Source organism: Parasteatoda tepidariorum, chromosome 8, assembly GCF_982258835.1.
Source record: "Parasteatoda tepidariorum strain Cologne lab strain chromosome 8, Ptep-v5.0, whole genome shotgun sequence".
Taxonomy (NCBI): domain Eukaryota; kingdom Metazoa; phylum Arthropoda; class Arachnida; order Araneae; family Theridiidae; genus Parasteatoda; species Parasteatoda tepidariorum.
In genome coordinates, this window is record NC_141762.1 from 59,029,140 (window position 1) to 59,055,183 (window position 26,044).

A 26,044-nucleotide genomic window follows, 5' to 3' on the forward strand; every position below is an offset into this window, starting at 1 on the left:
TTTTCAAAAGAATCTCCGGTTTAAATACGGCACGTCTATTTTCGTATAGCTATCGATAAAAATAAGTTAAACAAGAAATAAAAAGAAAAATTATTATATAAACAATAAATATTTATTATTCTTAAAATTTAGCTCTGTTAGTCTTTATTTCTAACCAACTTTCATATTAAAACCCTTTTTTTTGTCTTTTTTTTTTTGTTGTTGATATGCTCACAATAGTGATACTGCTTTTAATTTTAACAAGACTTTTATTTCCTAAACTGGGATTGGTTAAAACAGATGAGCTGGAGCAATTGTATTTCTTAATGTAAAATTCTTATTAATTTTGAATAATTCCGACTTTTTCATGTTTTAAATTAAAAGTTAGCAAAATATTTAAGAAAGCTGAATATAAACTGTTCAAAATCAAGTTATTTATACTTTTATTGAAAGAGAAAATATTGTTAACAAAGCTAATTTCTTTTTTATTCGTAGATGCTAAATGGTATATTGGTATTTAACTCGTCAATACAGTTTCTTTTTACACATAAAATTCTAATGTTAGTAAATACTATTATTAATTTTAATTGTTAAATGCAAGGTTTTTAAATTTAAAGGGTAAAAAATATTGCAATTTAAAAATTAACCGATTCTCTTCATAAGTTTCAAAAATATTTCGAAATACATAAAAAAAAGAAACTAACAATAAGGAACAAACTTTCAACCGCCCGCGTGACATTGAGTTATTCGGACCATATTTTTTTGATATTGGTTACCTTCCATATTTTGAGGATCCAGAATCAGGGTTCGTATGGCTCAAAAATTAGAAAATAAAATGCCTTTTTATAAATTCGTGTCCACCGTTACGCTTAATTTTTCCAATTAAATCCCGTAACAAAATCAGTTTTTGTATTTTTAATATTGAATTGGAAGCTGATAAAAACTTTTAAACTTCTTTTTATTAAAATAATATCGCTTTTTAATTTTATAAGGATAGTTCAAGCCCTGTCCAGAATTCAAATCCATCAAAAAAGAGGTATGTTTATTCATAGAAAGTATGTTTTTAAGTCTTCCTTGAAAACTTAAAATATCATCAGCACAAATTAGCATATTTAATGCTAAATCTTCAAACCATTAAGATCCAGTGCCAGTACGTAAAAATCCGATCATTAAATCAGAAGTTATTTAGGCATTTTCCCCTCTTTCTTACTCTCTGTACGGTAAATAATGATTAGGGGAAATCTCAATCAATGCAGGGAAGAAAACGTCACAGCTGTTTTGAGCGTTCAACTTAATGTAAAAAAATTTTTTTTTTGCTCAGCATAAACTATAAGACTTAAAAACCTTAAATTAAGTAGACGTGTAGAAAAATGCATAGGGAGTAGAATGGAATAAAAAATTCAACATTCGATTATAAATTCGAGGATTATTAACAATTGTTAAACTTGCAGTAAAAAAATGCAAAACGAGGAGTTCTACAAGCTACAGAAATGCAACTACAAAAGTGAAATTTAGAGTTCTGAAAGGGCCATCTTTATTTACGAACTTAACAACTTAATACGGGTTTTTATTTTTCGTAATTCCATGGAAAGTTACTGCAATTTTAAGAGCTTTTTTCCCCCTTAACGCAACTTTTTTCACTCATAAACTACAAGACGTAGAAACTTAAAATTAAGAAGGCTTTTAAAAAAATGTATAAGGAGTATGATGGAATAAAGAAAATTAACACTCAATAGTTAGTTTGATAATTTTTAACTAGTAGTAAAAAATATCACGTAGGCCACTCTGCAGTCCACAGAAAAGCAATTACAGAGTTGCTATTCGACCTGCTGCAAAGGCCAATTTCCTTTATGAACTTAAGACATCGTTTGAAAGTTATAGCAATTTTTTTTTCACTTTAAAAAATGACTATCCAATGCTGTAAAAAAATATCAAGGTTATGTGATTGAATAATGATAGAAACAAATCCCTATTTGGATTTGCTTTTCAACAGTGATAATAAAATAAAATCTGTTTAATATGAATCCCTTCAAGTAATGATTCTTCATATTAACTCAAGAAAAGTAGTATAGTTGAAAATTGGAATTTAAACTCTTTAAATTCCTTAGAAATTAGGTAAAAGACATTTTTTTTTCGATAATCAAAAACCTTTTACAAAATCAAAAAAAGCATTTGGCTATAAGTTAATGTTTCTTTTCTTTCCTTTTTTTGTGTGAAAAGAACAGCAAAAGTGTAAGAAATTCAGGTACTTTCTTGATATAAAGGTTAAACTGAAATAATATATATGTATAAACGCAACATTCTCTGTATGTTGCATGCTTATAAAGCACAACTAAGTATGTAACATCAAATTTCTCAACTTAAAATTTCAATTTCGTGTAAAAACTGAAGAAATAAAAGTCAAAGTAGTCTACATAATTTAAAATTTTTATTTACACAAAAGTTTCTTAACACTATATTAGGAAGTCACAATATTACATCTTTAATTATTGAAAAAAAAATAGTACTTTTCCAATATTTCGTTTTGTTAAAAAGTCTATGGTTAAAATCTGTAATTAGATCTGTTTATTTATTTTGCAATTTGTTAAGTCTAAGTCATCCAATAAAGCATCTATGCTTGGATCTCGGCCTCTAAATTTTCTAAATACTTCTCCAGGATGGCAAGCACCTCCAAGAGATAAATACGTGTCTCGGAATCTAAAAGTAAAAAGCAATGATTACATCAACATCATTGACATCAAAACATCAACATCACTGAATAAACTATTGGGTTCTTCGGAAAGTAATTTCGTTCTTTTTTTCCCTAACAGAGTACTTAATTATATTTTTTCACAGCTTAAGTCACACTAAAGCAGCGTAATCATTACATATTTCAACAGTTGATAAAGCAAGGCTTGCTTGTAAAAAACCTTGATAAAATCAATGCAGTAGTTTTCGTTGGTGCCCGTTCAGACATGGAAAGAGATATGCAGAAATTTTGGCATGTATTTTTTTGGAAATGTAAAAATGCAATTTAAGAAACAAAAAAAATATTATCTGATGGGTATGAAGAAGATGTATTTGCAGCTGCCAGTGCCAAAACTTGTTTGCAAAACTTCGCTTAAGATACAACAAAGAAGTAGAATGCCAGTTTAAGCTGATGAAGATACGATAAAGGCATTAATTGATGCAAACCGACGAATAACAACTTCTGAGATACTTGAAACATAAAATTTATAGTAATCAACTGTTCATGATCATTTAAAAATCCTAAGGTTGAATCTCAACATTAGGGTTAATCATGTTCTTATGGAAAAATATGCGTGCCATCACTTTGATATCTGTGATTTGCCACTCAAACGTCAAGAAAATGATCTATTTTTGAAGCGCAGCATCACTGGGGACGAGAAATGGGTTGTCTACAACGATATTCTGATCTCTGTAAAATTTTTTAGATGGTAAAACTTTTACTTCAAATCAGGAGTGATTGTCGCATAGAATGAGAAAACCCAATCATTGTATTAAAAAAATCGATATCAAGATAATACTTTATATATCATACAAGTTTCATATCTAACGTAATTTTTTTTACTAACATTTATAATTAAATTATTTACTAATGAAGAATATCACACTTTTATAGTAACTAATTCAATAAAAAACTTACTTCTTACAAGAATCGTGATGTTGCAGTTTAAAATCGCGATATTCGATTTTTAAATCAGATGAATATAAATTGAGATATTGGACTTCAAAAACGCGAAAATACAAATTGCGATAATAAATTTTTTAGATGGCGTAAATATGAATCATGATGGATAATTTTTAGATCCCGTGAATAAGAATCGCAATGTGAAGTTTTTAAATCACGTACAAATACGAAAATTTATGTTTGATACTGCAATCGCGTGAATACGAATCACAATATTGGATTTTAAAAAAGCGTGAATACAAATAGCGAAATTAAAATTTTAACTAGCGTGAATACCAATCACGATATTGGGTTTTGAAAACGCGTAAATACAAATCGAGCTATTGGACTTTTGAATCACGTGAATAGGAATTGTGATGTACGATTTTTAAATTGAGTGAATACGAATCGAAACACGTAACTTTTTTAATCAGGTAAATACAAAAATTGATATTTGATATTAAAATCACGTGAATAAGAATCGCGACATAAGCAGATTGCGGTGCAGTTCTAAATATTCAAAATGACGAAAATTCGTCAAACCAAAAGAATCCAACTGGCAGATGAATCACGTGTATGTAAACGTCTCGTTAACAGGACATAGCAAAAGTTTCAAAATTTTGTCGAATTATAAGTTTTTGATTCGTGGAAGTCCGCAAGCCAATTCTCTGGAGATACGGTTAACGAAAAAATTCCATGACCAGCTTATAGTTTTTAGATCCGGAGAATTGAAACGAAAAACCCGGAAATATGACGTATACAATCAAATCTGTCAAATTAGGAGGTCAAAAATGGAATGGATCAGTTTTTTGCCACGAAAAAATAAAAAATTTGCGCATGTGGAATCATGCTACCACCAGAAGTTATTGGGCCAGAACAGACAATATACGATTCAATAAAATATTTATTCACACTAAGAAAATAGTCTTTAATTTTCATAAGAAAGAACGAAATTATTTGAAAAATTTAGGGAAAAAAACTGCTGCAAATTATTTTCAAAAATTAGTCATTTGCTTACCTTTTGCCTATTTGCTTCATATTTTCAGGATTTTCAAGTCCAGCTTCTTCAAATGCATTGAACAGATCAGCAGCAATCATCTGAAAGTAATCCAGGACAGATATGTAATAACGATATGATTGAAATGAACAGCAAAGGAATAATGCCATTTTCTGTTCATTTATTCACTTTGACTTTCTTGTATCAAAGCAAAATATGTTACATTTTAACACTAAAACGACCGAACATTTGTGTTATACGTAGAAAGACAGAAGGAACCACATTTGGCTCTTTCCAGACAGCCAAAATCTTAAAATATAAAAATTAATTTAATGGAATTATATTGCAGAATTGATCATCACAATTCTATGGTATTTAATTTCATTTCAATTACTGTTGTTGTAGTTCATTTACGTCGCACTAGAGCTGCACAATGGGCTATTGGCGAAGTTCTGGGAAACACCCCTGAAGATGATCCGAAGACATGCCATCACAATTTTGATCTTCTGCAGAGGGAATGCCAACCCGACTTCGATAACCTGATGACTTGCACGCGAAGTCGAGCACTTTACAATAGAACAGTTTAACGAGGACCAATACCGCACACCCTCGGTCCCTACGCAAACTAATCCAAGTGGTCCCCCACCCGCACACTGACCACAGCCAGCGATGCTTGACTTTGGTGATCTGCGGGGTACCGTGTCTTAATGATCAGTCCACTGCAGGACAATTTCAAATTAAAATATTTGATTAAATGGAACACTGGCATTTCAATTATAGGTATACATTATATTTTATATAATTAAATTTCCTCTTAATAACAATAAACAATGTTAGAATACTCTTGCTTGTTTTTTTTTAATGAAACGGGGGTACCTTATATATACCAAAGAGTAGCTAATACTCTGAACTAACTAAGGTTATGGGATATCTACCAAACTGTGTAAAAAGCCACTCTGGCCTCTCCTGTCATTCTTGATCAAATCTCTATATATAAGGCTAACGATATACATAGAACTATAACTATATATAGAATTATAAATATAGATATATATATAAGCTTCTATAAGGGTAATGCATGAATGATTAAATAAGCACTTAAATTGGATAAAATTATGAAAAGTCAGAAATATTTAGCGTTTTTATTTTTCAAATTACAGAACAATAAAAAGTGAGAAGAGCCACATTTGTTTTTCTAGAATATGATTTATATAATGGTCCTTTTTTACTTTTTTTTTTATAAACAGAAGCTACAAAATTGTTCTGCAAAAGTTAGCAAGTTATTTTTATGCTGATTAATAAATAATTGTTTAATAGCTTTTTATAATTATTGAAAATAGTATATTTTTTAAAAAAAATTTGCATGAAGAAATTTTTAAGAGAAATAAATTCAATTTTTAATTATAACACAGTATCTACACATTCATATCAAATAAGGAAATATTAAATAATACACACTTTCGCCCATAAGTTGGAGAAATATGCAGCAGGATATTGTTCACTAAATATTTCTGGGAAAGAGCAAGGTTTAGCTGGTTTGATATCTTTCGGATAGTCTAAAGGCATATACTTTTTCCAAACTTCTTTCGTAATTTCCAGCCAAAAATCATTTCTGAATAAAAATCAATAGCGGCATGAATACAAACTAAATAAATAAACACAAATCAAATATACTAATAATACAAGCATATTTAGGTTACTACAGGTGCAAAATGTTCACTTGCCAGCTCACCATTAAGGCTGTTAATAAAGAGTTTCAAATTAAACTACTACATTTTTGTGTTGTGAGTTTTCAGTGGACAAATATTAAAAATGGAGAGGAGGTGTCTCGGGATAGAACACTCGCCTCCCAATGATGTGACATGGGTTCGAATCCCTGGTTTATATCAATTCCCGACCTGGCTCACATCAACCACAGTGCTGACGTAAAATATCCTCAATGGTAGACAGATCATGGATCAGAAACCCCTTTCCATGAGGCTAACAGTGAGAGGTTTTCGTGCTTTTCCTCTCTACGTAACACAAATGTGGATTGGTTTCATCAAAAAGTCCTCCACAAAGGCAAATTTCTCTTAATACTTGATCCAGAAGTTCCCTTGTCTTTTGAATTGGTATCAAAATTACAAGGCTACAGAGTTGGTAGCAATAAACTTAAAATTGGGTCAGCTTTTTAATGATGGTTCTAAAATAAAATATTAAAAATGGGGAGCAATAGTTTTAGCGTTTAAGAGGGAGATTAGTCAAACACGTGCAAAATATTCATCACAAAAAGACTACAATTTATGTAAACAGATGTGTTAACATCTCTGCATGTTTTTGACATCTTAAGTTGACCCTCTAAAGAAGAAATTTTTAAATTTGGGATAAAGGAGAAAAAGAAACCAATATTTTTGTGCTTTATTCTACCAGTAATCACAGCTTTGTGTGAGAGAGGCTTCAGCTGTCGCAATAGTCAAGTCAAAACAGCTAACGGAAACTCTTTGAAGATTAGGGCAATAGATAATTTGATTAGAATTTCTACAAATTGACCTCTTCCCTAACAGAGCTTGAAATCACTCCAGGATTTGATAGATAGTAATTAAGTATCGAAAGGCAGGGTTATAAAAATAGTAAACGTTGAAAACACACAAACATTTATAATGTCTTCATTTTTTTTTTAATTTAATTTTAGGGATTTTAAATGATATATGAATAATAGGGAAACCATTCTAATTTTTTTAAAACTTATATCAGTATTTTTTTAGCAGTAAGCATTTTTCATTTTTTATTTTTTTACATTATTTTATGGTTTTGGTCACCAAAAGTTCTTTAAACAACATATATGCGACATCGTGTGAATCATTTTAAAATTACCTGCTATAGAGTTCCAAATCAAGAGCAGAGAGGAACAGCTCGTCAGTTAGCTGCAAACCACTCATATAGTTTTCCCCTGAAAATAAAACAAAATCACAGTTCAAAATGGCAATTTTAAAGAAAAAAGAAATTAAAGATATATTATGTAAATATATCACATGATGATAATGCAAATATGATAATCACATATGATAAAGCAAATAATACACGGAATAAATATTATTATTTGTTAATAATATTAAAAAATAACTCTTCTCTCAAAAAATGTTTCTCTTCAGTGTATATTTTTTGTATGATGAAGTTATAAGTTACAGAAAGATAATTGCAAATCAAATTCTTTTTTTTTTTTTTTTTTAAATTCAATCAAAAAAATATTTAAAATTTTAAATACATCATACTTATACTTCAGGTTTACATATATAACACTCAAGAAATAATAATAAGTATTAAATTAAATGGGTTATGCCATAATATGACACATTGTTTCTTTAAAAAATTTTAATAAATTTTGATTTTCATCTGAAACATTCAGAGACATAATTCGCTTAGATATGTTTTAAAGAAATTTGGGCATTATGGGAATTATCCGATAATTTGCAAAATACTGTTCAAAATTCTAGTTTCATTTCAAACAGGTAATATTTACAATTGCTTTAGCAAACAGTTTATGAATATCACAAATTATTCTGTATACATAATTCAATAGATAGATATTTTTCTTTATCATTAGTAAAAATACTGGCTGTTAAAAATATAAGAACTATGTACACTACTGGCAATTAAAATTGCTACACCAGGAAGGAATCAGAATGATATTTATTGGGACATACATTATAGTTGGAAGAACAAGTGATTAAATTTTCATGATGTTTGGATGTATCATGCCTGAGGAATCAATATTCAGAGCAGCCTCCCCTGGCAGCAATAACAGCAGTTGATCTCCTGGGCATCGAGTCGAACAGAGATTGGATTGCATGGACAGGTGCAGCATTCCATGCAGCTTCAACATTATGCCACCTTTATCATCGACCGTAGTGATGAGTGGTGGAGTGCCAGTCGTTCGGCAACCATTGATCAGACGTTTTTAATGTGCTGGCCAGGGCAACAGGCAAACATGTTCAGTGTCAAGGAAGGTCAGGACAGTGCGGTCGTGCATTGCCTTGCTGAAACGTAGCATTATGGAGGCCTCGAAGATAAGGCAGAGCAGCTGGCCCTAACACATCAGAAATGTAACGGCTGCTGTTTAAAGTGCCGGCAATGCGAACAAGAGGTGGTCGTATCCAATGACCCCATACCATTACTCCAGGTGATGGGCCAGTATGACGATGCCGAATGCAAGCTGCCAATGGGCGTTCTCCACAATGTCACCAAACATGGATGTGGCCATCATGATGCTGTATACAGAACCTGGATTTGACCTTGGATTTGTCTGAAAATATGAAATCACGCCATTGGAGGTGTTCCTGCGTGTGATAAAGGGTCAAGGGTAGTCGAAGCCATGGTCTCCGTGCGGACAGTCTATGTTGCTGTAAAAGTCGTCAAACTGTTCATGCAGACACTCGTTGTCTTGCAAATGACCCCATTTGTTGACTTTGTGGACTTATTTCTCCTTCTTAAACGAGGCATAACAAAAAAAAAAAATTCCCAAGAACAACGCTCAACTTCGATTCCTGTATAGGAAACTTACTGTCAAATCTCTTCTTTTATACACATTGTAGGTGTCGCCACCACTGCCTGCTTTGCATGAATGCTCTGATAGGCTAATCATTTGCATACCACAACATGCTTTATCCGTCCTGCTAATTTCACAGTCGTGGTGTGTCGCCTTCCTGGTGTAGCAATTTTAATGGCCAGTAGAGTACAGTGAAAAATATAGAATGAAATATATATACAGAAGAACCGCAACCGATCATTATTTTCCACTGGTGGAAACGGGAAAACAACGACTATGGGTGAACATTATCTAATACTGACTTTAAAAAGTATGAAAAGTAATAAACTTATAAAAATAACAAAGAAGTAATAAATTCATAAAAATAATAAAGTAATAAATTTATTAAAATAATTAAGAACTAATAAATTTATAAAAATAATAAAGAAGTAATGAATTTAAAATAAATGTAAATATTTTTAATTGAAAAAAAATATGCTCTTACTGCAAAAATTTTTACAATGCCAAAAAAAGATGAACACAATTTTTTTAAAACATTTAAAAATTTTAGTTTGAACACATTCTTTTCATTTCAGCGCAAACAACAAATTTTCCACAGTTGTAACAGATCGCTATTGATTTACTTAAGTTCATGTGAATACAATAAGTTCCTCGTTATTTCAAAGGCTTTAAGGTTTCTGCACTGGTTGCGATTCTGTCATCATGGGTTACATTTTCACTTCAGTTTCTGCAACCATTTTTTCAATCAACATCACAAGTTTTACAATTTATGTAAACTGATGGAAAATTATTAAGTGTGGTGTTTAAGGAATTTAACCCAAACTTTAACAAATCATCATTTTCTTATTCATTAAAAAATAGTTTTTCTTTCTCAGAACAAAATAACTTCAATTTTTCTCAAATGTTGGTAAAATTTCTGAGCCAGAGACATGGGAAGCTTTTAGCTTCAAAAATGATCTAAACAAGGATTATAACATCATAAAAAAGAACGTTTGTGATAGAACCAATGAAAATAGACAATAAATACAGGAAAACAAAAGATGGGGGAACAATGGATCAAAGTTCAACTTTGTATATATATATATATATATATATATATATATATATATATATATATATATATATATATATATATATATATATATATATATATATATATATATATATATATATAAACTGCTGTTTGTAGAAAATGCAACACCATGAAAGAATCATCAGAATCAAATGAAATTTAATGCAGAAACGACTTGTACTGATACAAATAAATGATGAAATTTTCAAAACAAAAGAAACAAATTAAGCGTCCGAAATCAGTATTTGGTGCAGCCACCACGCGCTGCAATAAGTGCTGCTATACGACGTGGCATGGAGTCAAACAGATGTTGAATATCTGCTTGAGGAAGAGAATTCCATATCGCTTGTATGCGCAACCAAAGTTCGTCTTTGGAAACTGCAGGACGCGGATCACGAGTGAGACGCCGACCAACCATATCCCACACGTGCTCAATAGGCGACATATCCGGCGAATAAGCAGGCCAAGGAAGAAGTTGCATGCGTTGTGCTGAACAGAAGTCTCTAACAGTCCGCGCAACATGTGGGCGTGCATTATCCTGCTGAAAGATAGCTCCAGGGATGCCTTGAAGGAAAGGAACGACTTCGGGCTGTAGCACTTCACGGACGTATCTGTTGCTATTGAGATTACCCTCAATTCGTATCAAATTGGATCGTCCATGATACGAAATCGCACCCCAGACCATAACTCCGGGTGTTTGACCACTATGTCGTTCAATAATACACTCAGGAAGGCAGCGTTGACCGGCATAACGTCTAACACGAACACGGCCATCATGGGTCCGCAAATTGAAGCGTGATTCATCTGAAAAGACAACTTGGTGCCAATCAGCTCGCCAGTCTCTGTGCTCAAGAGCCCACTGCCGACGCAGCCGTCGATGATCCACCGTGAGGGGAATCCTGTATAATGGCACCCTTGCACGCAATCCACGGCGCAGCAGACGACGACGAATTGACGAAGCCGACAATTGTACACCTGGAGCAGTAGACCAATGTGCTGCCAGCTGCCTGGAGGAAGCTGTGCGATCATTCACCGCCATGCGGAGCAGGTGTCGATCATCGCGCTCTGACGTCACCTTCTGTCGTCCAGAGCCTGTTTTTCGAGTTGTTCGGTGCTCGTCGGTCCACTGCTTCCAAACTCGCATCACTGTGGAACTGTTCCGCTGCATACGAGCTGCTATTGCGCGATAGGAAAATCCTCCTTCTCGAAGGCCGATTATCCTCCCTCGTTCAAACTCCGTAAGTTACTTGAATTTCTTATTCTTCCGTCGTGGAGGCATACTCAGGTCTCACTAAACGTTTGCCACTAACAAATAATCATAGACTATTTTCAACGTCCCGCTACAGCACTTTATTTATACGCTTTCAGCATCAATTCAGAGGGCGCTGCGCGCGCCACGCACGCGCGATGGCTCTGAAACTTTATTAATTTGCATAATATCCTATAATTGACATTTGCTGCGAATTTCATTTGATTCTGATGATTCCTTCATGGTGTTGCATTTTCTACAAACAGCAGTTTATATATATATATATATATATATATATATATATATATATATATATATATATATATATATAAACCCAATAACTTAAGCAAAAATGGATAAATGATTATAAAACAATGAACAAAAACTTCTTACAGAAAAATAATGGCAACTACAAGTTTTGAACCGCCAACTTTTTGAATAAAAGATACTTGTTTCCCCTTGCATCACAATAACTGCAATTTTTTCGATTATATGCAGCATAAAACATATTTTTGAGGAGCAAATAATGCAAGAACCATCTAAGTAGCCCCAAAATTAATGACATATTTTAATTTAAAATCTAAACAGTTTCATTTAACATCAAAATTTTAAGTTGTACTTTTACTTGGACTAATTTTCTTGTAAAATTTGAAGTAAGGAGCCCCAAAATGAAACTTATTATCTATGCACAAGTGATAACAAAAACAAAAAAAAAATATTCGCTTTATTATTCAAGCCAAGAACAAAACACATAAATATTAAAATATAGTGGCTACATAATAAAGTTATTTATGCTTAATGTAATCACTTCATAAGAATACTTGAATATTTAACTACATTCGGATTCGATTATACACTTTCCATATGATTTAACTTTAAAAGAGAATATAAAAATATTTTTTCTAAAAAAATTAAAATCACTTACGTTTTATAAGTTCTTGATGTAAAGCAGGAGGTAAAGGTTTTCCAGAATCAACATGGCTACTGAGTCTGGAAATAACACTATGATGCTTTAGGAAAGAGTTCATTACCATTGGGCAAACATTAACAACATCCCATTCCAAATTGGTAAGGCCAGCTACTTCTGAATAAGGAATGGTTGTCAAGGAATGTTGAAGTAGATGTCCAAACTACAAAATACATAAAACAAATAAGTCACCTCCAACTGGAAAAATTTTATTACATTTTGATTTTGCATATCTAATTAAACTTATATTAAAAAAATAAAATTGATGAAAAATTAAAAAAATTACAAAACGTTGAATATTGCTTTACACGTTACATTAATATTATTTTGCACATTTGTACGTACTGTTCTGTGCATTCTAATTAAATCAGTATGCTGATAAATGAAATATTATGCAAATTAGAAATTAAAATTTGTAATTGAATTTAATATTTTACATACTTTAAAAATGGTGTAATCATTTACTTAACTGTTAAAAGTAAATTGAAAAATAAATTCAATTTTTTCTATTGTATGTTTAAGATAAATACCTCATCAATATTTTAAACAACAAAGAAAAAAAAAACACAAAGCAAATTTGAACACTACCTTGTTAGCAATGAATATTACAAAGAACACATGATTATTTAGAATTTATTACACTTACTCTCGTGATAAAATAGTAATAAAAAAAACTGTAACTGTCCAGCTATTTGTGCAAGTACAACAATTTCTAAACTGAGCAGTAGTTTTCTGAGGAACATGTATATAAAATGGTTTAGTATACAGGACAGCAAGCACAACTTGTCTTAAACTATATCTGAGATTGACAATAAAAGTTAAACAAGAATAAATAAATAAATTAATTAATATATGAAATATGTAAACATATTTTCCGATAATAACAACTGGTATTATAATTTTCAAAGCAACTTTAACATATTCCAGAAAAATTCATTTTTAAGACTTATAATAAAAAAGTAAATAGTTTGATACTTCATTTAAAAATTACAGATAATTTTTTTACAAAATTAAATATTTTGAACTTTTTTTCAAAATCATGCAGCAGAGGATAAAAGATTGATATTATTATTATTGTTTTATGCATAGTATATTTAGTGAGGTATTTGTCTCATTGAGTATTGACTCTTGAGGAAAAAATTTTATTTTTGTTTGACTTAAAACCTTGTCACTAACATTTTTTTTTTTTGTGGTTATTTCAGATTAAGTACTTTTAGCAATTGAGAACCACTGAATCATATAGCTACATTTTAATTCTTTTTAGAGTGCATGGGTGCAATACAGATAGTAATTGTAGCTTGCATTCTAAAATTACTTATAAGTTAACTCTTTTTCCATCTGGGAAACCTTTAAAAAAGTGTAAAAATAACTGTTATTAATGAATATTGATTTATATTTTACAATTAGCTAACAAAAAAGTAATGTTATGTAAAAAAGTAAAAGTTATAAAAAGTAAACAAAAAAGTAAAAGTTATGCAATACAAAATAACTGTTATTAGTGAATATTGATTTTTATTTCACAATTAGTTAGCAAAAAAGTTATATTCCAATTGAATACAGTATTCAACCTGAAATATTTTTAATTTTAATAAAATTTTATTCCATATTTCCAAATTTAGTGATAAAAAGTGCAATTTTGTAGAAGTACTAGAAAATGATGTAAAAAGGCTGTTGAAGCTTTGGTAATGTTTAAAGGTTAGCTTTGCAGGAAACATTTATATATTTTCCTTAGAAAACATTTGAATTGAATAAAGTAGTCATCTTGTCACAGTTCACAGTTATTAAATTACACCAGATCATCTAGAACTTAAAAATGATATAGATGCATGAATGAGGTGGTATGATAAACATACCACCTCAGAGAATAGACTCAATCCATAATAAGAAAAACCTCTCTAAGTTATCTCAGATCTAACTATGACTTAATGATTTATATTGTCATGCCTAGAGATATATGTAATATCTGTAGGGGTGACAAATTTTTTGTCTGTAGAGCTCACGTTTCCCATTAAGAAAGGTACACATTTTTCTTACAAAAAAGCATCTTAGATACATTAATAAACCAAACAAAAAAAATTTAAACTAACTTTTTGAAATAAATTTTTCAAATCTTCAAAGGATAATAAACATGGCTTTCCAAAAGCAGGCGGCTGAAAATTGAAAACCAAATATGAAAGAGGTTTGGACCCAATAACATCACTTCGACCTGCAATTAATACAAAATAAAAACATTAGTATCCCACCATATTTATTATTCTGATTTACCAATAAGTATGATGTTGGTAAAATTCTAAAATGTATAATTTTTTGGTATCAAGGGGAATCTATTCAAAATTAAATTCAGGCAAAAATATATTTATATTGGTTTTTTTAATTTAATAATTAAAGAGAGTAGTTAAGTTTAAAAATTAAATTTAATAAATAAGTTCAATAATAAAGTTAATTAAGATTCAAAGTGAATAATGCTTTCCTATGTATTATTTTCCTCAAAAAATATTTCTTAACTGCAAAATAAAATTGTTTATTCAAATTAAATAGAAAAACATTTGAATTATTCTATTAAAAGTCATTTATGTGATATTTACGTAATACATAAATGAAAGAGGTTTGAGAAGAGGAAATTAAGAGACAAAGATGAAAATCAGTATTTAAACTTTTATGCTTCTCTAATGCAAAGGATTCCAAAGCATTCAGTACTAGTGGGTTAAAATATTTATATCTTAAGATACTTCGGCAAGAATTTCATGATCTCAGGGTGAATAAAATTCATTCCTCAAAACAGGAAATGAGTAAAATACGGTGTCCTATAATCACCACTTTTAATATTAATTTTTGAAGTGGTAAAATAACCAATTTTACGATGCTCTGGGAAAAATAATTTTTTTGTTGAAAAGTTAGTTACTAGAACATATAACTTTACATTTTTGTAAGCTATTATAATCATGTCAACATTATTTAACTTGAACATGTTGAAACACTATAGTTAGAATGTCAAGAAAACTAAATTATTAGCTCATATTTTTTACCCCGGTTAAAATTAGATGTTCTTATTTACACAAGACTGAATTAAAATTGTATATACTAAAAATTTCAAACTTTATTATTTCTCATTAATAACGATTAGGATTTTCAAAATCTTTTGGCCATACGTAATTTCAAATGAGCAACTATACCAAGGGGCCAAAATGAAACCCATTACTGAAGAAATTAAACATTGCAGATGGACGTGGATTGGACACAATCTGAAAATGTCTCTGAATTTCTTGGTGTAGCTCTCAACCACCAGAAGGACAAAGGAAGTGAAGAAAACTGAAACTAACATGGCAAAAAATTATAGCCACTAGAATGATGGCCACTAGAATAATAGCCAAAGAAAGATAGGGGGTGAACGAGATGTGCTTGGATGGTACAGCTGAAGCTTGGTTAGGAAGGCTGCTTGGGACTGTAAGAGATGGAGGACGAGACCTCAAGCTTTAAGCGCCAGACTGGTGTAAAGAGAATCTAGATAATGATAATATAGAAACAAATACATTTTTATATCATTAAACAAACTAGTGAATAAGTAGAATGAAATCCAAAATAAAAATATATAATTCATGGATAATTCAGAGAAAATGAACAATTTAAGACACACTATGCATTTTATAATTCAACTATTAGAAAATGTCTTGTGTCATGTATGAGTCATGTGGTATTGGTAGAATTTACGCTAGTGATTTAAGGAATGGAAACTTCAAGCAGAAAACAGAGGAAAGGATCATCTTATTCAGCTTATCATTGCTCTCTTCTCACATTCTTCAAGAGTTTCCTTTATGCCTGGGACAGTTTGAAATAATACGCTAGTGTTGTTAGTCGCTTTTTTCTTCTTTTTTTTTGCTTCCTGAGTGAGAATACACAGACTACCAAATTCTACCACTTTTTTCAACAGCAAAAAAATAAATAAATAAATTTGTAAGCTATGTACAGCTCTCATGAAACATAAAAAGTTAAACTATTTGAAAAAATTTCCACCACAGTCAGCGACCAATTTACAGATCTTAAGGCCTCAGGCACAATTTAGATAGGGAGTCTTTTCAGATAACATTCTTTTGCAAAAACATGGTATTATTTTCAAAAATTTTCAAACTACACACTGGAATATTATTTATTACAAAATATTTTTATTCAAGTTTCAGAATTTTGCCTTAATTTTTAAAATCATTTTTGATTACAGTGAACCTAAGATTTTGAAAATGTACGAGCAATTCTCACTAAAAGAAAAAGAGCACATATATCACAGGTTTCTATTGTTCAACTTTAGAAAAAATTAACTCATCTACTGAGCTTCTTTGCCAATAGTAACTTCTTTTTCTCTACTAAAATATCAATAATTTTTGTAACCATAACAACAAGCAAATTTTTTTATCGTTTGAAACAATTACATAATGTGTGTGGGGAGTTTTACATAAAAAATTTATTATTATATTTGAAAAATAATAGTTGGAAAAATTTATTATTAGTAGTAATGTACTATATGTTATTCTTGAAATATAATTGCCTTGCATATAAATATGTTTTGCTTAGAAAATATAAATTATAATAACATACTAAAATTTTGATTAAAATTATACTTACTTCTACCAATTTCAATTAAAGAGCCTTGAATTTTTTCTGCACCTCTAAAATATGGATCCATATAAAATGATGCTAGTTCTTTACCTATGAGAATAATTAAGATTAATTAAAAAATTTCTAATTATGATACATACAGTTGTTTACAAAAAAGATTAATTACAGAGGTAAATGAAAAAATAATTAAATTTAAATTGTTTCTAGATTGATTTAGAAAAATAAAATAATTGTAAACACAATTAAACATTCCCAACTATTTTGTCCTTCAAATATTTATTTCCCAGTGAATAACAATTAGGCCATAAAAGCAAAAAGACAATATAACAAAATATTTTTATAGCGACATTTGACAATAGAAGATGGAATTTTTGTTTTAATGACCTTGTCATTATAAGCAAATACAAAGAGTCAATATTAAAATAGGAATTTAAAAAAAAAAAGACTTGAATGTGATAGTATGAAATAGTTTTTAAAGTCACTGACAACATTGAATGTTGATTTCAATAGTAAGATGTAAAATAGTAAGCTGTACTGGGTATGAATTCAAGAGTCATGGTAGATATCAGGCAAAGAAATGGCAAACACAGGGGCCTGAAATAGCAAGGGATTTATTTTTTTTTTTTTCTAAGGAGGAAGAAAACTTGTCTGATCGTTACCCACACATGTTTGCTTTATAAACATAAAGGATTAAGATTCAAGGAAGAAAATAACATAAAATGATCTTTGTTTTCAACTTTATTATGTGATATCAGATATAAATAAAAATGCTTTCCATTTTGACACTTCTCACACAATGTTGCCCACTTAAACACCAGAAAAATGTTTCGCCCTCAAACAAAAAATTTGTCGCAATAGCAAAAGGCTAGCAATTTTTTTTAAATAGTATCTTTATCAGCATTTTGAAGGTAACTTAGAGACTTGTCATAATAGCCAACTTCTTGTAAAATGCCACACTCATTATGTCAAGCTTTAACTATACCTTTGTAAATCTATGTAAAGTTGGTAGTAAACTAATGTTAAAAAGCGCTTATTTTCATCCAATTCTTAAATTCTTATAATTTTCAAAACTGTACTGATATTTTTTTTTTAAGTATACAATTAAAATTAAATATAGCAAACTGTGTACACTGAATTCAAGATTGGTAATGTTTTTATATATTTAGGTCCAAGTTTTGTCTTTCAAAAAAATACCTTAAGAACTTATGATTAGAATTACATTTTATGAACATAATTAAAATTGTAATTTATATTGAAAAATCTTATCAATATAATTGAAACAATTTTACATAAGAAGTAGAAATATTTATAACGTTCGCAAATTTAAGGAAAATGGTAAAGAAATACCTCAATTATTATAGCTAAAAAACAGGTTAAATAAATAGACAACAAATTTAACAGCAAATTTTTTTAACTTCTGAATGATAAAAAAAATTTGCTGCCATACACAAAAAAACATTTATTTTAACTGAAATTTGACAAAGAAATTTTCATACAATACCCATTTTTTTGGACTTACTTACTTACCCATTTTACTTACTACCAATATATTTTACTTACTACCAATATATTTTACTTACCACCAATATATTTTACTTACCACCAATATATTTTACTTACCTCCAATATATAATTATCGGATATAAATAAAAATGTCTTCCATTTTGTCATTTTTCATACAATGTTGCCCACTTAAACACCAGAAAATTTTTTTGCCCTCAAACAAAAATTTTTTGCAATAGCAAAATGCTAGCAATTTTTAAATAGTTATAAACATACAATATTAGTATCTTTATCAGCATTTTGAAGGTGACTTAGAAACTGGTCATAATAGCAGACTTCTAGTAACATGCCATACTTATATCAAGCTTTTACTATGTACTATACACAATCAGACATTTACTTTAACTGAAATTTGACAAAGAAATTTTCATAGAATACCCATTTATTGGATTTACTTACCCATTTTACTTACTACCAATATATTTCACCATTTTAATTACAATTTTACATTTTATCATTATTTACCATTTACTTGTTTATTTTATTATTGAAATTACCCATTTATTATAAAAATAATAACACATAAAAGAACTTAACATAGTAACAAAAAAGCAACCAAAATTTATTTATACGAAGACTTTGTTTTAAATACAACTTTAGGATAAATTTATTTTAGCTTATTCAAAGAACTTGAAGATTCAGAAACATGTTTGCTACATTAAAATAAAATACGATTTTGAAGATTAAGTTTTAAACTGAAAAATTATAAAGAATTTCATTAGAATCATGAAAAAACAAAATTCATTAACTAATTCTTGCAGAAAAAAATAGAAATAAACTTTCACTTTATTCTTTAATATAAGATTTATAAGAAAGAATTATAAGAGTTTTAAATATTATTTCAAAAGTGCAGGGATTTATTACAAACCACTTCTTCACACAAGGTGATAAAGGTAAAGAAAGGTAGGAAGAAACTATTTTTAAACAAGTTAACATATTTACCCTGTTCATTTAATACTTGATAAAATGAGACATCTTCATGCCATACATCAATACCACCTTTTACTTCCTGAAAAATAAAAATAACGAATGGTCAATCATGTAAAATAAAACTCAGCAATATATAATAATAATAATAATTTATAAACTATTAACACTATAATATAATTATGTGCAATTTTTAATAACCTAAATATCAATATTTAATTGGCATAAACTGGATAAAAATATTTTATTTTATATCCAGATTTCATTAGTTGTCACCAGCATAAAGTTAACAAAAAAAGTTATAAAAATATTGTTTACCTGTAAAGCATTTCTTTATACCCACTTTAAAAATGTTTACTTGCATGTTTTTGGTTTTGATTATTATTCCAAATTGAAGGTTTAAAACTAAAAGCAGCATTTATTTATTATAAAGTAATTCTATGATTTTATAAGCATTTTATTGTAAACATATTTAAATCAATATATAAACTTATAGATCTTTTCCTGATTATTAAACAGTAAATAAGTTATATTCACTTATATTACAAGCTTTACGGTACAACTGCACGCAAAACTGTGCAATAGAAATAATGAATCTACACTTAAAACAATACAAGGAATTAATTTTTTGCACTATTACTAATTTAACTCTTTGCCAAAAAACATCTAATGAGTCTTTCAAGTAATCAAAATTTATATAGGAATTAATAAAACAAAATTGTAGATGAGGTTGCAATGATATCGCAGCAAAATAAATATGTTTAAATTTTATCCCAATAAAATCAGAAACTAAATCTGTGTTAATATAATAAAACATTTGGGGATAATTTGATTGAATAATTTTTTATTTAGATGTAACAATCTCTTCATTGTCAAGAAACAAAACATGATTGTAGCAATTTGTGGGGTTGGTCAGCAAAGCCACTTAGTTTAAAAAAATATTTTTATTAGATAGAAACAGATAGATCTTCACAAATTTTAGCTCTAAATCAATACTATGACAAAAGAGAAAAAAAAAGTAGGGAAATTTATTTTGTTTAACAATCAAACTAGGGGATATATCTGATTTTGTATAATAAAGCTGTATTATTCTTTTTTTTACTATCCTATTTTATCAAGATTAAAACTGACAGATAATGAGGGAAGAAAAAAATTATTAGAAGCACAAATCAGCTAAATTAATTCTACTACAATTGATATTGTTATGAAGCTACAAGCATCTTCATCAATCTGCTTTTAAAGCTATTTCCTTTCCTATTCTATTTTTAACAACCAGCTGCTGATTCACCTTCAAAAATGAATAGCACCTAGCTACTTCATAATATTCTAGCTTTGCTAACAAATGAATAAATTAATAAAATGAATGTATATAAATATAAAAACTGGAAATTTTAGAAAGTTTTAGAATAGACTTGGCAACAACCGGAGAACATGATTAGTTTTTTTATTAAATAATTTTATTAAGCAAGAATCAATCATAATACTAAGAACTAAAACAATTTCAAAATTATATAATATATATATATATATATATATATATATATATATATATATATATAATATATATATATATATATATATATATATATATATATATATATATATATATATATATATATATATATATATATATATATATATATATATATATATATAAAATATAAAAAAATTTATAATTACAAAATGCTTTACATATAAACAATTATACAAAATTATATAATATATATATTATATTACAAAATTACATATATATATATATATAAAATATAAAAAAATTTAAATGCAGAGTCTACAAATTTTTAAATTTGACGCAAATAAGTTCTCCAAACTTAAAATTATAATTTTTTTTAATTTAATTTTCATGAAATAATAAAGCTGCAAGAAGCTACAGAAAAAAATTAAGAGATTGTTATTTTCCGATGCCTACCATCCTTTGGTGGTTTTTGGAGTAACCTGAAGGCACCTTTTTTTGCAAAACAAAAAAGGTACCGGCATTCTTAAAAAGTTCCAGAAAGACAAGGTCTCTTATTTTTAGACAACTATTTCATCAAAAAACTTCCTGAGATGCTAAAAATAAGTCCTGAATTGTACTAAGTTCATACATTTCCTTGCATCCTGGTTTCAGGCCCTACATCAGCTGTAAATGTATTTAAACTTTTAACTGAACATGATTGTTCCAGTTTAATTTGATTAGTTGATTCTGACCATACTGTGCCTAATGTAATTTTAAGCAATGACTGCTATTCCTCTAGACATGTGTTTTGCACTAAGTGACTTGAATTACATAATCATGAAAAAATATTGGAGAGCCCATTGCATAATGACTCAATTGTTAATGACTTGGCATCTGCTAAATAAAAAAAAAAGCTAATTTATAAACTAATGTATAATCTAACCTGAATTGTCACATTAAACAGAAGTTGGCACAATTGGAAAAGCCCTTTTATTGCAGAAGGAAAAGGGAAAAACTGACGAACCACATCATCATCAACACTAAAAAAAGCAATCAAGTTTAAATATACCACAGTAAAACAACATATGATTTATATGAAATTACAATTGCTAACAAAATAAAATTACTTAAATAGTTCTTCTCTCTGCAATCGTTGAAAATATGGGACATCCCAGAGTTCTAATTTATCTGGAAAGCCATTTTTGTTAGCGAATGTTTGTAGTTCATCTAATTCCTGAAAAGTCTTTGGTTTGCTTTTAACATGAAGTCTGTAAAGAACAAAATAAAACGATCAAAATAGTAAAAAAAAATATTTAAGACAGGGTTGGCAATGTATTTACCATGTGAGGTTTTTACCGGCATTTACCATGGTTTTTACCATCTTGTGAAAAATCTGTTTTTTCCCATTGTTTTTACAAATGTTTCGCATAGTATTAACTGTAAAGAAACACTTTTCATATCCCCAAATAAATTTCTTATTGTTTATGCTATATCTGTGCACTTCTTAAAATCCTTCATAAAGGAGGTATTGAAACAAGAATTTGGAACATCTGAAATAGTTTTGTATTGTAACATTGCAGTGCAATAAATGATGATTTTAAAAACTAATGCTCTAAAAAGTTTTGTGAAGGTTGAAATTTTCTTGATATTCCTAATAAAAATATTTTGTCCTGATTTGCCGGTTCTCTTGCTTTTTTTCTGTTATAGAGCAATACTATGACTCCTTTATAATGCTCAATATAACAAGCACGACATATTATGAGATCCTGTTTTAAATCCTAATATTAAATTTAAAAAATGAACGTTTGCAACAAGTTAAAAATTACTGGCCTTCCCTTTCTGCAATTTTTTTTCATGTTTAAATGAGGAATAATTACTCAAAATAGAGATAAGTAAAATACATTTGTTTTCAAATTTCTGGTATCAATATAGAAAAGTGAAGAACAAACATAATTTCTGTTTGTTTTCCTCTTAGAATCTTAAACTGAAATGTCGTAGGAGAACACTAGCTAAGTAGTCTTAATCCCTAAAATAAATACCTCTGCTATTTTTGGAAATTCTGCTGCATACTTCACCTTTACTTTTGTTGATCACAATCTATCATGCCACCTATTTTCTAACTTATAACTAACTATTCAGATCAACATTCAGTGTTATCAACGAAGTCAAAAGCCATTGCACTTCATTTTATTTTTTCCTAGCAATTTGCAAATACTTTTTCCCTTTTAGCAATTTGTAGTTGGTTATTAAATTGTTTGAGTTTTAATGTTAGTTAAAGTGTTGTGTGTGGAAGAGAAATTTAAAAGATTTAAAATTTAGTAGAATATACATATCTGAAACATAAATGGACAATTGCAAGAAAAAGGACAGAAATATTTAGTAGAAAAAAAACTTACGTTGTGATCATTTCCATTACATTTTCTATGGTCCCTGCCATTTTAGTTTGCATGGAAAACTCTGCATATGATTTAAAACCTAAAATTGTGGCTAATTCTTTCCTGAAATTGAAAAAGAAATTTCTGACAGCTGATAGATAAAAATAATGTATAAAGGTCCCAAAAACAATTATTGATATATTATTTAAAATGTATATAGTGCAACATAAAAACTTGCACAATTCTTAAAAGCCTTCCAATAAAATTTAAACAGCACTAAACATATATCTATCTCAAAATAATTAAATAGTTGATTTTATTTCTACTACTTGATTATTATAAACATTAAGTTATTTTGTCTTAAAACTATGTAAACAAAATATAAAGGCATTTTATAATTTTAAGAATAAAAATAGAATCCTAATCTGAGTTTATGTCATGTGAAAGCTTATTGAAAACTGCTTACAATTAAGATAACATTTTCAATTAAGTTTTTCTTCTCTTCTTTTTAAGTATAAAAAAACACAACAATGAATTTGTACTGTTCTAAAAATCTATATCTAAGAAAGAAAATCAGATGCAAATACTTTATTTGCAAAAGTTAAACAATATAAACTAAAAATAAATTATAAATTAAAATGCACTTTGAAATATCCAAAATTCAGTGTCCTACTTACAATTTTTTGAAACACTATTGATTTTATGTGAGCTACAAAAATGAGATGAATTTAACCTGTGCCCTAAGAGCTTGATCTCTAACTTGCACTTGTGACAAGTTATAACACTTTGAACATTATTAAATCTTTATTTAATAAATTAAATTACTGATTAAATTAGAATAAAAATATCCTATGAGTCTAAGGAATAGACAAAGAAAGATAGCTTTATAAAGTCGATCGGACTGTTTAGTGGTCAGAGAGCTGCTCTCACATAAGAAAGGTCCCGACTTTAAATCCCGGATAAGGTATGGTTATTCTTTCATTCTCTGTACTATCTGTCCTTACTGAGAGAGCAACACTAGCCCACCTAATATGGTGCTCCTGAAAAAGTGGTCAACAAATCTGCTATACTGATACCAGAATGACGAGTGCCAATCAAGTGGGTATTGGAGAAAAAAAAAGATAGCTTTATTAATTAGTTATTAATTTAAGAATAGTATGCAGTTTGTGCAAGTGTATAAAATTTAGTCTCCTGTCTCACAAAATTTGCTTTAAACTTACATGAAGTTTCGAACAAGATGAGTGTTCTCAAATATAAGCAATTTTCCATTAAGGAAAAAACTTAGGTAACATTTCAAAAATCACGAAAAAATAAAAATTTCACAATTGTTCTTATTGTATATCCTAGTTAATTCTGAAGAGAAATTTGCTGTCTTTTCTTCCTTATAGTGCTCTATATATTTACATTTAAATAAGTTAAACTAAGAACAACTTAATTGTATACGTTACAGAGAGATAAAGAAAACAGATATTTAATCAAATATTTGAGGCAGATAATTCATTCACTGAAGATGTTAAAATAACAACTCTTTGATGTGATTTCCCTAAAAATTGCAAGTGATTAATAGTATGTGATTTCCCTAAAAATAGTAAGTGATTTGATTAAATTCCTTTAGTGAAAAGATGAAATAATATTGTTGAAATGTTAAGATCAAAATATTTAATCAGTTAATATTAATAATCTCATATATCATAAATAATAACCAATAAAGTATGATCAATAGAAGAGTCTTGAACTCATTTGGCTAGATTTCCAATATGATAAAAAGAGATTTCTATAATGGTAACTTCCCCCGCAAACAGCTAGACAATATCATTTGTGTGTTTACTTTGGATGCAGATGCCTGCACTTTGTTTGCAGTGTTATTTTATTTTATTTTTTTTTGTGCTAATACTTTGTGCTGGAAATCTTTTTTATTCCTTTTATGTTTTTTAAGGCACTTAACCTTTAAAAAACACATCAGTATTAGGTTTTTCAAGCAAATGTGTGTCGAACAGTGGAAATAAACATTAAAAAAACATCAGTGTAGGATATACCGGAAAAAGTGTACTGATCAGTGGTACTTAACATTAAAAAAACATCAGTGTAGGATATACTAGACAGTGACATTTAGCTTCAAAAAAATATCAGTGTAACATAAACCAGGCAATGGTATTCACTTGCCTTCATTTATCCGATTATTAAAAATAATAAACTACAATTACTATCAATAGCCGCATTCCATACACTAATATTTTCATTAATCTTTCATCTTCATCATCATAGTTGGCTAGACAGCCCAATGTGAGCCAATGCCTTCCTCCAAAGATTTTTCCATGACGACTTCCGATTTATCTTTGATCTCCAATTTTTTTCATTAATTGCGAGAAAATAAGACTCCACTGAGTCAGTTCATCTCAACCGCAGCCTTCCCCGCTTTCTTTTTCCAGTGGGTGTAAAACGCAGTATTCAAATCACGTGGGCGATCCAATTTATTGTACTTAATTTTATGTATTTAATAATATCAGGTTGTTTATAAATCTTGTACAGTTCAAAGTTAAATCTCCTTCTCCAGTTATTGTTTTCATTTACACCACCAAGTATACCCCGCAAAATCTTTCTCTCAAATATTGCGATACAATTTTCCTCCAATTTTGTCATTGTCCAAGCTTCAGAAGCG

The 26,044-nt window shown here is 29.1% G+C and overlaps 1 protein-coding gene across 2 annotated transcripts in view; it reads right to left on the bottom strand.

Annotated features, from left to right (window-relative positions):
• Positions 1 to 2,387: 2,387 nt before the first annotated feature.
• The window catches only part of LOC107444620 (uncharacterized), a 36,239-nt gene continuing 12,582 nt past the window's right edge, over positions 2,388 to 26,044 (bottom strand). The window contains exons 8-18 of one of the 2 annotated variants that reach the window (XM_016058833.5): positions 23,407 to 23,508; positions 22,138 to 22,278; positions 21,954 to 22,050; positions 19,573 to 19,639; positions 17,074 to 17,157; positions 14,547 to 14,665; positions 12,418 to 12,622; positions 7,500 to 7,575; positions 6,105 to 6,258; positions 4,668 to 4,747; positions 2,388 to 2,676 (exon numbers count right to left, since the gene is read on the bottom strand). In XM_016058833.5, coding sequence (XP_015914319.3) covers positions 2,535 to 2,676; positions 4,668 to 4,747; positions 6,105 to 6,258; positions 7,500 to 7,575; positions 12,418 to 12,622; positions 14,547 to 14,665; positions 17,074 to 17,157; positions 19,573 to 19,639; positions 21,954 to 22,050; positions 22,138 to 22,278; positions 23,407 to 23,508 — 1,267 coding nt within the window. In that variant the 3' untranslated portion in view covers positions 2,388 to 2,534. The remainder of the gene's footprint in view (positions 2,677 to 4,667; positions 4,748 to 6,104; positions 6,259 to 7,499; positions 7,576 to 12,417; positions 12,623 to 14,546; positions 14,666 to 17,073; positions 17,158 to 19,572; positions 19,640 to 21,953; positions 22,051 to 22,137; positions 22,279 to 23,406; positions 23,509 to 26,044) is intronic. The other variant, XR_015428765.1, reaches the window with a different exon arrangement.